Below are 14,416 nucleotides of genomic sequence, written 5' to 3'. Positions count from 1 at the left end.
TTTGTTTTTGGAATCGGCCTCAGGTGGTTCAAATCAAGTGTTGATTTGCAGAGTTTCTGTTTGTTATGAGTGAACAACAACATAATCCTTGTTGTGTTACAGAACCATCATTTTTATCATCCCTGAGCTTGCTGGTGCTATTCTAGAGCAGGTTAACATACTTTTCAGGCTTAGCCCCAGAGATCTGTGAAAACACAGTGCCTCGATAGCTTGTTGGAAAGGGGGTTCGTGCTGTTGTTATTGACCAATCACACCTAGTCCGGGGCTTGCACTAATCTTTAGGTCAGCGTCAACGTCCTTGAATATCAGAAACCTCTTATCTCCACATTTTAAAGTTTTTAGTGTTTTTTCGTAAATGAACGCCCTACTTGATCATACTACAGCGTCACACAAAAGTATCCAAAATAGCATATCTGCTTCGCGCCGCTTTTCGAGCATGCAGATCTGCTATTTTGGATGCTTTTGAATTTGAATCCTGAAAAGTAGCTGTTTTGGACAGTTTTAGACCATACAGTATGCACTAAGATGGTGACTCCATAAATCCCAATACTCAAATGTCTGTGTACGTACGTCTTTAATCCACGTACCTCGAGAACCGCTGGACCGACCAACTTCAAATTCACCCATACACTTCACAGACGACCCGAGGGAGTGCAGTGCCCGGCGCCGAGTCGGTCGGATAGCCGGTTGTCCAGAACCGCCAGAAAAGGCTCTGGCCGTGGCCCAAACTGAGCCAATTGATTGCCATGGCAACCCCAGCCCCAGCAAATTCCCCACACGTGTCGAATTCCCCACACCTGCCATTTGATTACTTAATCTACTTCCCACAGTCAGGTTGCACTCTTCTGACATTCTCCACAGACGTTTACCACTGTAAGGACTATCCAGAACCGCCGATCCCCCCGATATGCCCATATATGGGCGGAGGATTGGCAGTTCTGGATACAGACACAGACACATACAACGGGTACTCTCAGGGGTGAGCTGAAGGGGGTGCTAGGGGGGTCGGCGACCCCTTGTTCTTCTGACACTATGGGGGCTCGCGCGTGCTCCACATGCACAAGCTCCACATGCACGCGCGAGCACACACCGTCAGCCGCCCGCGAGCCGTCAATCATTAGCACAACAACGCCGTCTTTAACACCTTAAACAATGGCCTCAACCTGCAGCTGCTTTGCATAACAGGCTACTCGAGAAAAGCCATGGAGTGTGAAAGGGTTAATCGCTTATCAGAGGACACAAGAGCTACAAAGTTATCCCTGTCTAGCTCTGGTCCATGGCGTTAGAAGGAGTTCTCCTTAACGTTATGGTACTTTCCATTCTTTCCCCTCGCACCGCGGTAGCGCAGCCTCTCGTCTGTAGTAAAATATTCTACTAAGTGGGAACACGCTGAGCCCCCACCTCACGTCCAAAATACACCTTTTGGCCAGAAAAGAAAATATTTCACCGGAAGGAAGAATCTGGTCAATAGGAACATTCCATTGACCAGATCTGTAGAGGGCACTGTGGAGTAATCAAAAACAGGTTTTAATTCTGGTGAAATATTTTCTTTTCTGGCCAAAAAGTGTATTTTAGACGTGAGGTGGGGGCTCACAGTGTTCCCATTTAGTAAAGTAGGCCTTCAACTCCATAAAACCGTCTTTGTTTTGGTGAGTAGCAAAAGGGTATTTTTTTTATTGTTTACTTGTTTTAAAAGCCACTGTTTTGAAAGCAATGTAAGTTAATAATCACATGTTGAATACAGTATTTCAACTAGCACTGAGCTGAGTGGCTATGTGCACATGCGTGCGCAGTGCTCACGCACGTGCCGTCATAAAATATAGCCCCCATAGTTCAAAAATCCACAGCTCACCACTGGGTACTCTGATATTGCTGATTGCATAACAGGATGGGGCATGCATTCCTTGTTTGCATCGTTCCCGAGTAGGCCGGTGCTGCCTAGTAAATGACTAAAACTGGAGAAATAAATGTGTAAAATAAAAGAACGGACTTGGCATTATCTAGCGAGGCTTTATTAAACAGCGGGGGTGAAATGTTGACATCAGGCCTAGCTAGATGATTATCATATGTTGTCTTTAAAATTACAAAGCCTGTGTTTGCAATAAGACTGTGGCGAGACGAGACCCCACCATGGGGGTATGTTTTGAATTAGGATGTTTTTTGTTGTTTTTTTAATGAAAGAAGCAATTATTCCTGTTCAGCATCCTTGCCTTTGTAGTCACACACAATGACCACTGTCATCTTATTGTGCGTGACTCTGTCAATGACAGAGTCCCCTACCAGGAACATGAATGACAGACTGTCATTCATGTTCCTGGTAGGGGGAGGGGCTTTAGGACATGATTTATAAAAACCCATCACCACAGTGTTCAGTTTGGAATTTTGTGCAAAAACATTTCACAGCCATTTCTCAGCGTTGCCAGATTTTGCGAGAGAAATAAGCAACATGAGGTCTTGGAAAACTAGCCCAGAAGAAGCGACTATAATAGGCCACATGAGCACTTTAAACCTATATACATTGACCATTTGAAAATAGCAGATCTACAAGCTCACAACGCGTCGCATTGTAGAATATTATATATTATATATTATATATTTTAGAATATTTGTTGAAATATTTTAGCAACACAAATCTCATACAGGGGTCACACAAAATTTTCAGAAGTTCTGTGGACAAATGCATATTAATTTGGGGGGGTCCTTGACATGAAAATGTTTAAGAACCACTGGTTTAAACAACATTAGTAAACAAGCCCAACTAAGCAACTACACTTTAGAAACAAGCCCCCACAAAATCACAACCCCCGCAACCACCAATATTTACAAGCCACCTTACAGAAAAACAAGCCCCAAAGTTGCTTATAATAAGCAGACATGGCAACACTGCCACCCATCAGGTGGTGACTCATCGGTGATGTGAGTTATGTGAGAAGAGTCTGGTATCATTAAGTTGAAGGCCGCATTTTTCTTACATGGTCCAGAAGTTATGTTTTTTGTTCCAGAGCGTTCAGTGAGGTTCCCTTTCAGTGTTGCAATGTCCGCTTATTATAACTGACTTTGGGCTTGTTTTTCTTTAAAGTCGCTTGTAAAATATTGGTGGTTGCGGGTTGCATTTCTTTTTTTGGGCTTATTTGGGCTTGCTTCCAAATTGATTGATCATTGTTTAAACCAGTGGTTCTCAAACATTGTCAAGGACCCCAACTTAATGTGTATTTGTCCATGGACCCCCATCTGAAAATGTTTTGTTGCCAGGGTCCTGCTTACCAGATTTATGTTGTTATATAATATTCCACATTTTGCTCTTTTTTTCTCAAGACTTTTTGGAAAATAGCAGATCTAGAAGCTCACAACGTTGCGAGCTTGAAAATCGGCCGACGTACATAGTCAGGGCCGGATCTTCCATATGGGCACTTTGGGCACGTGCCCAGGGGCACCTGGGCATCAGGGGGCACCCCCGCGGTGGTTGAACCTTTTTTTATTTTTTTTTATTTTTCCCTTTCTTTTTTCTTAACGAAAAATGTCCCCATTTTGTTGTTATTAATAATGAAGAATTAACATAACACAGTGTCAAATTAGCTATATTAGAGAAAAAAAAGAAACAAAAACCTTAAAACTTTGCGCTTCGCGCGCGGGCGCTTGGGGAGGGGGGGGCCTTTGTAGTTCCAGTGCCCAGGGGCACTGAGAGGTGTTAATCCAGCCCTGTACATAGTGTATAGGTTTAAAGTGCTCATGTGGCCTAGTCGCTTCTTCTAGGGCTTGTTTTCCTAGACCTGGTTGCTTATTTCTCTCACAAAAACTGGCAACACTGTTCCCTTTCCCCAGAGGAGTTCCATCTGCTTATTAAAGTCTCCCCACTCCACTCCTCTCAAATGAAATTGGTTAGTTAAGGTTCATTACATGTCGCTTCCAATTTCAATACGGCATGCTAGTTTAGGGGGCCAGTTGGGCGGGAACAGTTAACCACTAAGAATGTTGAGAATGTTGTTTATATGTTGTTTGGACAGATGCTACAGTAGGTTCGCTGTTTACCTGGTATCCTAGTTTCTTTGAGGCACTCCTTTGTTCTCTCTGCACTCTACTTACTGTAGGCCTATGTGACTATACTTTACCTTGTTTATTGACTGGATTCATGCTTATTCTGCTCATTCTGATCTCAATGTGTAAGCTAAGTCCTTCTTTATCAGTGTCTGTTAAATGCCTACTGTACATTGTACTAGGCAAAACATAAATAGAAATAGAAAGTCGTGACTTAACCCTTTTAAGACCGGGAAAGCATCATTTGTGTCATTTTCAGATTTCTTTGGCTATTAAAAAATAGCAGATATACAAGCTCATAGCGCCGCACCGAGTGCCATGCTATGAGCTTGTATATCTTGTATATTTATTTATAGGAGAAATACTGGGCCCTTAAATGATCAGGATTGTATCCATTCCAATGTGATTTTCCTTTTTTTTTCTTTTCTCCCCAATTTAATCATTTAGCCAATTTATGCCTCCCCACACACATTTGTGTCTGTTGTCACTGCTGTTGTATCGTACCGACTCACCTACCAGTGAGGAGTCTCCACCGGAAAGACGTAGAGTTTTTGTGCTACTCCTCCCGCCCAACACTCCCTACTGACAGGCTCCACCCCCAGCCCGTAGGAATACATGCAGAGACGGCCTCCCCGCCCCGGCTCCCCCCTCCCCCGAACACTTGCCAATTGTGTTCGTATAGACACTCGACAAAGCCGGATGCACCGCGGTGGTGGATACGAACCCACAACCTCCTAGTGGGCAGGCACTTTACCACTGCGCCACCTGAGCGTCTTTTAGATTAGATTCTTACTTGGAACCAAATGTTTATACCCATCCCCAGTCATTTCCATATCATTATTTAGAAAAAGCAACTGATATTGTTGTCTAGATATAGACTCGTATGTAAATATCTGAAGTTGTCCTTTGCTCTACCTGTTACCGGGTAAAATCTGGCAGAAACAATGGAGTCGTCTATTATATGGACATTCTGCAGGAAGGTAATCATTTAGAGTGAATTGGCGCCAGAGCAGCCATTTGTTAACTTTCCCTATACAAGTTAAACACTGTAATTGAGCAAGCTGCCCTGGAGCACAGGCAAGGCAGGCAGCGAGAACCTCTGGAATGGAACGGCAACACACAAACACCTGAAAAACAAAGGATAATGGAGGAAGCACACTGGAGATGTTAATTGGAAGCATACTTAGTAGACAAAAATAATGTTTATTGCAAAATAGTTTGAGAAACAATTGTACTTTGAAGTTAATTAACCACTTAACCGCTGCAATTAGTTTGTCTTCCAACAAATTGCGAAATAGCAAAAACAGGCAACATTTGTCAATTTACTAGCCAACAACACGTCTCGTTGTGAGCTTGCAGATTGCCTATTTTTTTAATGTAATCATAATGAATGATTACGTAAAACAATTACTATGTTTGACCGTTTCGCCTGTGACATGCCCAAGATAAGGGCACCGGCCAGGTTGAAAGTGGTTAATTAAAAACGTTTCCTTTTTCGATCAATTTGAATACTTCATTTATAGTGCAATGTCAAAGTTGAAATAGTCTATTTAAAAAATAAAGCATACATTGGTAGCCTTGCATATGAATATCTATTGGAAAATGCATTTAAAATGTTGTGAACCTTATCGTGGTAGTTTAAAAGTGTTTCTGTACACATTTGTAAATGGAGACATATGTGTTGCCAGAACCTTAATAAAACGCATTACAAAAGAGAGTGCATTCATAGGCTGTGCTTTTCAAAAACAAATGAAAGAGACAGACTTAATGGGAAGGATGTGCTTGTAAAGCTGAACACAGTTCTATGATGCGTGGCTGCGTTGGGCTGAGAAACGGGCAAAGAACTGCTTCAACTCTTCTCAATGCCAACTGATATCCAGAGGTTTACAAGGGGCTGTCCAGTGAAATTGGCTTTGAATAGTTGTGGAAAGTAACATTTACAGCTACATTTACTCAAGTACTTTACTTAAAGGAGAACTATAATTGGTCCTCACTAATGCTCATTATAAGATTGAACAGTTTTTGTCATCTAGTTCAGAAACCTGCCTACCAGTGACCTCATCGATGAGGATTGCAAGCTGATAGAAATTACAGCGTTTTTTTTCCTGGAAAGTTAGCATGCTGAAATGGAAGTCATTGTTCTTGCATTGATTAAAAAATAAATACATAAATACAATCTTGTTTAAGATGTGCAAACCTGCCTACCGATGATGTCACTGGTAGGCAGGTTTCTGAACTGTCCACAGTCCCTCCTCTGTGACACAGACCAAGTAGACATAAATGGTGCCATCTTATTATGATCAAATATATGAAGATAAGTTGCATATTCGTCAAGTGTCGTGTCAGAGGGGTTATCTCCCCCTGTTTTTATCTCCGCCAGGCCGAAGGCATGGCCGAGACTTGCACCCTGTCCGTCCGTGTGTCCGTCCGTCTGCGAGCTGCTAATCTCCAGCACCGTTGGCCCGATTGAAGCGAAACTTTGCACGCATACTCCCTGAATGCCGGGGCAGAGGTTCTGCTCTGGCATTCAGGGAGTATGCGTGCAAAGTTTTTTTCAGATAGGCCTGTTGTAGCGCCACCAGGAGGCCAATTTTTGCAACACAAATTCTTTGATATTGCGCCTACAGCTTTTGTCCAAACATCACACAAATCGGTACACAGTATCTCTATAGTCCTATGATCCAGACAGATCTGTCCGATTTTTCGTATTCCATCCTGATTGGCTAAGATTGGCTTCCAAAGTTTGCAGGATTGGTCCGTTTTGAACAAAATGCCATGAAACATACACATTCCCACTAGGCCTAGAAATGGCACCCTTTTCACATTATTGGCACGTTATAGCGCCACCAGCAGGCCGATTTTTACAAAATGCCTCAAATCATGAACGCAGTGTCTGATTGCCCTGAAAGGCAGACAGAGAAATGGCACCCTTTTCACATTATTAGCCTGTTATAGCGCCACCAGCAGGCAGATTTTTACAAAATGCCTCAAATCATGAATCCAGCGTCCGTTTGTCGTGAAAGGAAGACAAAGAAATGGCACCCTTTTCACATTGGCCTACTATAGCACCACCAGGAGGCCTTAATAACCTACATGACCTGGCGGAGACCTGTGCTCCGAGGAGCACTTTTCTAGTCTTTACATCTTTCTTTTTTCAGCTGTCAATTCGCTACCTTCCCGCGACCCTTACCTGTGGGGTCGCGACCCATAGTTTGAGGAACCTGTACAATGTGCAGACCAGAACCTGTAGAGCCCTGTGTCTCAGTGTTAATGATAAGGCACAGAGAGAGAGGGGGGAAGAGAGAGAGAGAGAAAACAAGGTAGTTAAAGAACAGATGCCAGCTGCAGCCAGCCATCCAGATGGAATTGATCCAGAGATGGCCAGAGGGGATGTGTAGCAGTTTGAAACCCCCGCATGCCAGCGGAAAATATACTTTTCCTAATGAGACTGGAGTGGGTTGGTGGGGGGCTGCACTGCATCTGGAGACAGAGAGAGAGAGGGGAGGGTGTGTACTCTGATTACAAACCTCTTATACCCCTCTGTCTGGGAGAGAACGTTACACAACGTGAAGAAGAGAGAAGGTTGGAGGTGTTGCTTCTCAACAAACAGCCGGTATGTATATACATTCTATGGATGTAATACATTTAATAGGGAAATATTTCAATTACTGAAATATTTGTGGGTTAGCCAAATTTTTTTTTAATGTTTTAATTGCTTGTTTTCACACAATTGAGAATATTGCAGCACACAATGTTATGTAATGTACAACTTCCAGTTAAGTAAAGAATTGTTTTTATTTTAATTTAATATCACTCCAGATTCAAGACGCATGTTCCTCTGTTTTGTATTTCTCTTTAGGAATTAGCACTATCGACTATTTTATTAGCGATTTTTATTCTTATCGATTAGGCTACTTTTTTGAATAATCGAATAATCGAGCAGTGTGTTTTTTATGTTTAGAAAAAAAGTATAAGTAAAAAGTAAAAATGTATAAATGAATCGATTTGTTGCACAACTCTGTCGTACAAAAATGGTTGAAATAGCAGATCTACAAGCTTGTAGATTTGCTATTTAAACTTTTTTTTTTTATGTTTTTGATTATTATGTTTTAAAGCTTTTAGCCTATAATGACATGCCCCAAACTAGGGATCCATAATGAATCGATTATTTCATTAAATCATCTATGGTCGATTATTGTTTTAGAATCGATTTAATTGGATGAACTGTTCCGCCCCTGATAGGAACCATGCGGACGGTGCTGCTCCTCCTTGTCGTGGGCCTGTTGGACCTGGCCTCCAGCCAGCGTCTCAACAGCTTCCAGTGGCTGAACCACCTGCGCAGCCGCCGGCGCCACCCGGAGGCCCAGTGGGACAACCGGCAAGACGACTGTCCCCTGGAGTGTGACTGTCCCTCCCACTTCCCCACGGCCATGTACTGTCACAACCGCAACCTGCAGCACGTCCCCTACGTCCCCTCGCACATCAAGTACGTCTACCTGCAGCGCAACCAGCTCACCGGCATCCAGAACGGAGTCTTCGACAACGCCACCAGCCTGGTGTGGGTCGTGCTGTTCCACAACAAGCTTGAATCCGACAAGATCGGCAAGCACGTCTTCAGCAAGCTCCGGAACCTGGACCGCCTCTACCTGGACCACAACGAGCTGAGCCGCGTGCCCGCGCTCCTGCCCAGGTCCATCACGGACCTGCGGCTGAGCCACAACAAGATCTCCAAGATCCAGGCGGACGCCTTCGAGGGCATGACCGCGCTCGCCAACCTCAAGCTCCACGTCAACGCCATCGAGGAGGTGGCCGGCGGCACGTTCAAGGGCCTCAAGTCTCTGACCATGCTGGACCTGAGGAAGAACAAGCTGCGGAAGATCCCGGACAACCTCCCGGAGAGGCTGCACCAGCTGTACCTGGAGTTCAACAGCATCGAGAGCATCCCGGTGGACTTCTTCGGCACGTACCCCAAGCTGCAGTTCGTCCGGCTGGCTCACAACAAGCTGACCGACGGAGGCATTCCCTCCCAGGTGTTCAACGTTAGCACGCTGGTGGAGCTGGATCTATCCCATAATAAGCTGGAGAAGATCCCCATGGTGGCCCGGAGCCTGGAGAACCTGTACTTACAGGCCAATCAGATCAAAGGTAAAAAAAAAACACAAATCCTGCATTTTCTATAGGTTTGACTTCATGGTGCAGTGATTGAAGGGAGTCTGCGTGATTGATCGCAGTGTTGATTTTGAATACAATTCCTTTTAGTTTTGGTCATATTTTAGTCATCTGAAATGTTTTCGTTTTTGTCTAGTTTTAGTTGACTAAATTTCATAAGATTATAGTCGACTAAATCTACAGTTGATTTTGTAGACTAAAATGTCTTTTGGCGGTGCCTTGATGGCGTCGTAATGGCTGATTTTACACTTGGTTGAATGCTGAAAATAGCCGATCTACAAGCCCGCTGCGACGTGTTGTGAGCTTGTAGATCTGCTATTTTCAGAGTGCAACACCAAAGCGTAACCAAACATAAAATGACTTAGTTAGTTCTACTGGATCTCTTCTCCACTCGTCCCTCACTAACATTTTAGTCTGGTTTTTATTTGTTGACGAAATTGTCAATATATTTAGTCTTAGTTTTAGTCATTGTAGCTTAGTTTTTAATTTCGTTTTAATTTAGTTTTCGTCAGTGAAAAAATGTAGTCCACGAACATTTTTCGTCATAGTTAAGTTTTAGTTGACAAAATCAACACTGCTTCCTGGTGCAGTGATTGAAGGGAGTGACCTGTGTGATTGATTGCATCTTAAAAGGGGTGGAACAGTTAATAAATTTAATCGAAACATTTTTTTTTTACGATCATTTGATGAAATAATCGATTAATAATGGTGAAACTCTTATTGTTATATTTTTGCCCTAACCCTAACCCTAACCCTTTGCCTATAGGTTAAAGTTCTTTATTCTGATGGTAATCATTGCTATAGATTTTGTTCAGCAACTCATTTATCAGCTTAAATTTGATAGTGTTCCAGTTTTGTCTGCTCATTTTGTGGTTTCATCACTTCCGATTGTACTTGTTTTTCCTGTATCCTCTATAAATGATTACCATCAGAACATAGATAATATTTAACAAAAACTAAATGTTGTAATGCTGAAAAGCCTGAAATGAATGAGTGAAATGGGTCTAACTCCTGTTTCTTTATTTGTTTGCTGTTTGATATATCATCGCTGTGAGGTGGAAACCTTGTATGTCCAAAACCTTCAGGAAATGTAAGAAATAATACAAGATACAAGGTTTCTGTCCGACAACAACGACATAATATATCATTATCAAATAGCGGATCATGTATCATTGATATTTGAGTGTTGCGTCCCTAGTTGACTTCTCTCGGCTCTTGGTCTCTCTCTGTGGGCAGCTTCTGCAGTGTGGTGGACATTAGTGTTGATTTTGACAGCAAATTTTGACTGTTTTAGTCATAGTCTTTTGAATCAAATTCCATTTAGTCTTAGTCATATTTTAGTCATCTGAAATGTTTTACTGTTAGTCTAGTTTTAGTCGACATTTTAGTCGACATAAAATTATAGTCGACTAAATCTACAATTGATTCAGTCGACTAAAATGTATTTTGGCGGTGACTTGATGTCGTCGTAATGGCTGATTTTACACTTGGTTGCGTGCTGAAAATAGCCGATCTACAAGCTCACAGCGCGTCGCGCCGCGACACGTTGTGAGCTTGTAGATCTATTTTCAGAGCGCAACACCCGAGCGCATCCGAACATAAAATGACTTGTCTTTTAGTTCTACTGGATCTCTTCTCCACTCGTCCCTCACTAACATTTTAGTCTAGTTTGTATTTATTGACAAAATTGTCAATATATTTAGTCTTAGTTTTAGTCATCATAGCTTGTTTTTTATTTAGTTTTTATTTAGTTTTCGTCAGTGAGAAAAGGTAGTCGACCAACATTTTTCGTCATAGTTTTAGTCGACGAAATCAACACTGGTGTGGTGAACATGTCTACTATTCCTCTCTGTAGTGTGGGGGACATCACATGTCTAACTATTCCTCTCTGTAGTGTAATGGACATGTCTAACTATTCCTCTCTGTAGTGTAATGGACATGTCTAAGTATTCCTCTCTGTAGTGTAATGGACATGTCTAACTATTCCTCTCTGTAGTGTAATGGACATGTCTAACTATTCCTCTCTGTAGTGTAATGGACATGTCTAAGTATTCCTCTCTGTAGTGTAATGGACATGTCTAACTATTCCTCTCTGTAGTGTAATGGACATGTCTAACTATTCCCCTCTGCAGTGTGGGGGACATGTCTAACTATTCCTCTCTGTAGTGTAATGGACATGTCTAACTATTCCCCTCTGCAGTGTGGGGGACATGTCTACTATTCCTCTCTGTAGTGTAATGGACATGTCTAACTATTCCTCTCTGTAGTGTAATGGACATGTCTAACTATTCCTCTCTGTAGTGTAATGGACATGTCTAACTATTCCTCTCTGTAGTGTAATGGACATGTCTAACTATTCCTCTCTGTAGTGTAATGGACATGTCTAACTATTCCTCTCTGTAGTGTGGGGGACATGTCTAACTATTCCTCTCTGTAGTGTAATGGACATGTCTAACTATTCCTCTCTGTAGTGTAATGGACATGTCTAACTATTCCCCTCTGCAGTGTGGGGGACATGTCTAACTATTCCTCTCTGTCGTGTAATGGACATGTCTAACTATTCCCCTCTGCAGTGTGGGGGACATGTCTACTATTCCTCTCTGTAGTGTGGGGGACATGTCTACTATTCCTCTCTGTCGTGTAATGGACATGTCTAACTATTCCCCTCTGCAGTGTGGGGGACATGTCTAACTATTCCTCTCTGTCGTGTAATGGACATGTCTAACTATTCCCCTCTGCAGTGTGGGGGACATGTCTACTATTCCCCTCTGCAGTGTGGGGGACATCATGTCTAACTACTCCTCTCTGTCTCTTGCAGAGTTCTCGGTGGGCAGCTTCTGCAGTGTGGTGGACATGGCTAACTACTCCAAGCTGAGAGTTCTGCGTCTGGACGCCAACGAGATCAGTGCCAAAGATATTCCTGCTGAAGCTGCCTACTGTTTACGCATGGCGTCCCACATCGATGTATAGACCCCCCCCCCCCCCCATACCCCACCAGCCTGATGCCCCCACATCGACGTCTAGCACTGTGGTTTTCAAAGTGGGTGATTGAAGGGTTTCCAGGGGGTCCCCAGCAAAATGAGTTAACATACCATCACAACCAGTTCAGTCACTTTAACACAATTTTATACTAATGCTGTTCAATAGATTTTTGAACAGCATTATTATAAATAAATAAAAATATAAAGATCTGCTATTTTTTTCAATATTTTCAGATGGGGGGTCTGCAGCCAATTACATTTTAATGCGAAAGTACTTGACATGAAAGATGTTAGAACCACTGGTCTAGTGGGCTCCTCCCATTCTGGCTACCCTTGTGTAAGGCAGTGATTATCTGTCTCTGCTAGAGGCCCACCCATAACACATGTTTGGGTCCCCATTTTGGAGAGTCCTATACCACCCCATTCCCCATGTTTTGACCCATATTTGGTCAAAACGTGTGCATAGAGCATAGGTCAACACTTTCTAATAATTCTTGTAATTGATTGAAAAGAACTTTGAGAATAGTTTAACTCATAAGCAAACAATTAATGTCAATAAAAACAGGCACTAATATTTTTTTTACACATAAACATTAGACATTTGTATTAAACCAATAGGAAAATAACATTTAACTTTAATTATACAATGAACAAGCAAACAAATTAAATCTAAAATACACATAAACTGAACATTTATAGGATTAAACAAGCTCACAATGTGGGAGCTTGAAGCTGGCACTTTGTGTAAAATAGCAAATGTTATTGCTTATTATAGAATTTGTTTTAGAAAGACACACGTATGTTAACACAAGAGCCCTTGCGTTGTCATCAATGCAGGGCAACGCTCTTACCATTTATGTCAGTGGGAGAGGGCGCTAAATGTGGACAATGGCTGCCACCATGTGGTGAATAATGGCATTACAGCAGGGTGAGCAGACTCATGTCACGCAAAAGAGGATTCATGTGATGATGTGTACTGTATGTAGTCACTCAGGGTTTGGAAGGTCACGTTCTAAATGTAGCCTAATATAGGCTCTATGCACAGCAGACATTTTAGAAAGAAATTGGGCCTCTTCCTTACTTCCTTCCTTCACATGTGTTACCAATGATACTGAAGGCTCTGTTCCATTCTGGTCAGGGTGCTGATATTGTGCATGCTGACTCACTGGAAACACTCCATTTTGGTTCCCAAATGGCTCCTTATGGTGGGTGTGTAACCCTGAGAGTTATAGGGGGTCCCTGAAAATAAGAAATTTGACAACCACTCTGCTACACTAAGTGGAACCGAGCCTTAATTAGGATTATTGGTAACGCCTGTGAAGGAAGTAAGGAAGGGGCCCAATTAATTCCCAATATGGCTGCTGTGCACACCCATCGTACATACTCTGTAATCCATATCTTATGAATAAAAGTCAAAACATCAACGCACACCTGTATTCATAGCAAAAATGGCAGATCTATTTTTGCTAAACAACAATAGAATTAAATTTCCGCTTATAATGACAGACCCAAAATAGGGATGCCGGTTTGAAAGTGGTTAAAATATATATTTTTTGTAGAGTATAGAATTTGCCTCTGGTATTGGGAAGTGAATGCGCACAAAGTATTGAATATAGTCAATTTAAAACTATTCATAACTTTTTGTATAGTTGTATATGTTGCAATAATAGCCTAATGTGTGGGTGTCACAAAATCACTAAACACCTGGACTGGTACACCAGTGTGACTCCACACAGCATTTTAATACATCCAATTGATTTCTTATTAACTAGTTAAGCCCTGTTTTATACTTCGCCGTACAATGGTGTCACGCAAAATTAGCTGATCTACAAGCTCACTGTTGTGTGCTCACTGTTGTGAGCTTGTAGATCTGCTATTTTCACTAGTTTAGATAATTTAAAAAAAATCTATTAATGTATTAAATAAGTCTATTTAATACATTAGTTTAATTAACTGTTGCACCCCTAATACCAACAATAAGCCACTTTAACCTGCTTACCTACTGTATGTATTGGTCAGTAATTTCATTGTTTTTTGTAACTTTTTGGATAAATACTGTACATATAGGCCTACTGCAGTAATTGTAGTAGTAGTTTATTTGTAGATTGTATACACAATGTACAGCAAATACTGAAATGAAGTCTAATCTTGGTACTAATTTCCTTTCAAATAGTTATCCAAGTAACCAAATTATTACTTTCATATTTTAAAAACAAATCGATATTTTCTCA

The 14,416-nt window shown here is 41.8% G+C and overlaps 1 protein-coding gene across 1 annotated transcript; it reads left to right on the top strand.

Annotated features, from left to right (window-relative positions):
* The first annotated feature begins 7,582 nt into the window (after nt 1–7,582).
* LOC308096930 (fibromodulin-like) lies at nt 7,583–13,208 on the top strand. The gene is made up of 3 exons (XM_080444454.1): nt 7,583–7,648; nt 8,278–9,180; nt 12,023–13,208. The coding sequence occupies exons 2-3, from the start codon at nt 8,283–8,285 to the stop codon at nt 12,172–12,174; spliced, it is 1,050 nt and encodes a 349-aa protein (XP_080300580.1). The 5' UTR covers nt 7,583–7,648; nt 8,278–8,282; the 3' UTR covers nt 12,175–13,208.
* Nucleotides 13,209–14,416: the final 1,208 nt, after the last annotated feature.

This window comes from Gymnoscopelus braueri (assembly GCF_963280865.1).
Source record: "Gymnoscopelus braueri genome assembly, chromosome: 12".
NCBI classification, from domain to species: domain Eukaryota; kingdom Metazoa; phylum Chordata; class Actinopteri; order Myctophiformes; family Myctophidae; genus Gymnoscopelus; species Gymnoscopelus braueri.
Note: the sequence above shows the minus strand (reverse complement) of the source record. Positions and strands in the feature narration are given on the sequence as shown.

Coding starts and splice junctions, on each gene's coding strand:
- LOC308096930 (XM_080444454.1), top strand. CDS start 8,283: ATGCGGACGGTGCTGCTCCTCCTTGTCGTGGGCCTGTTGGACCTGGCC. Junction 9,181..12,022: donor ACAGGCCAATCAGATCAAAG/GTAAAAAAAAAA, acceptor TGTCTCTTGCAG/AGTTCTCGGTGGGCAGCTTC.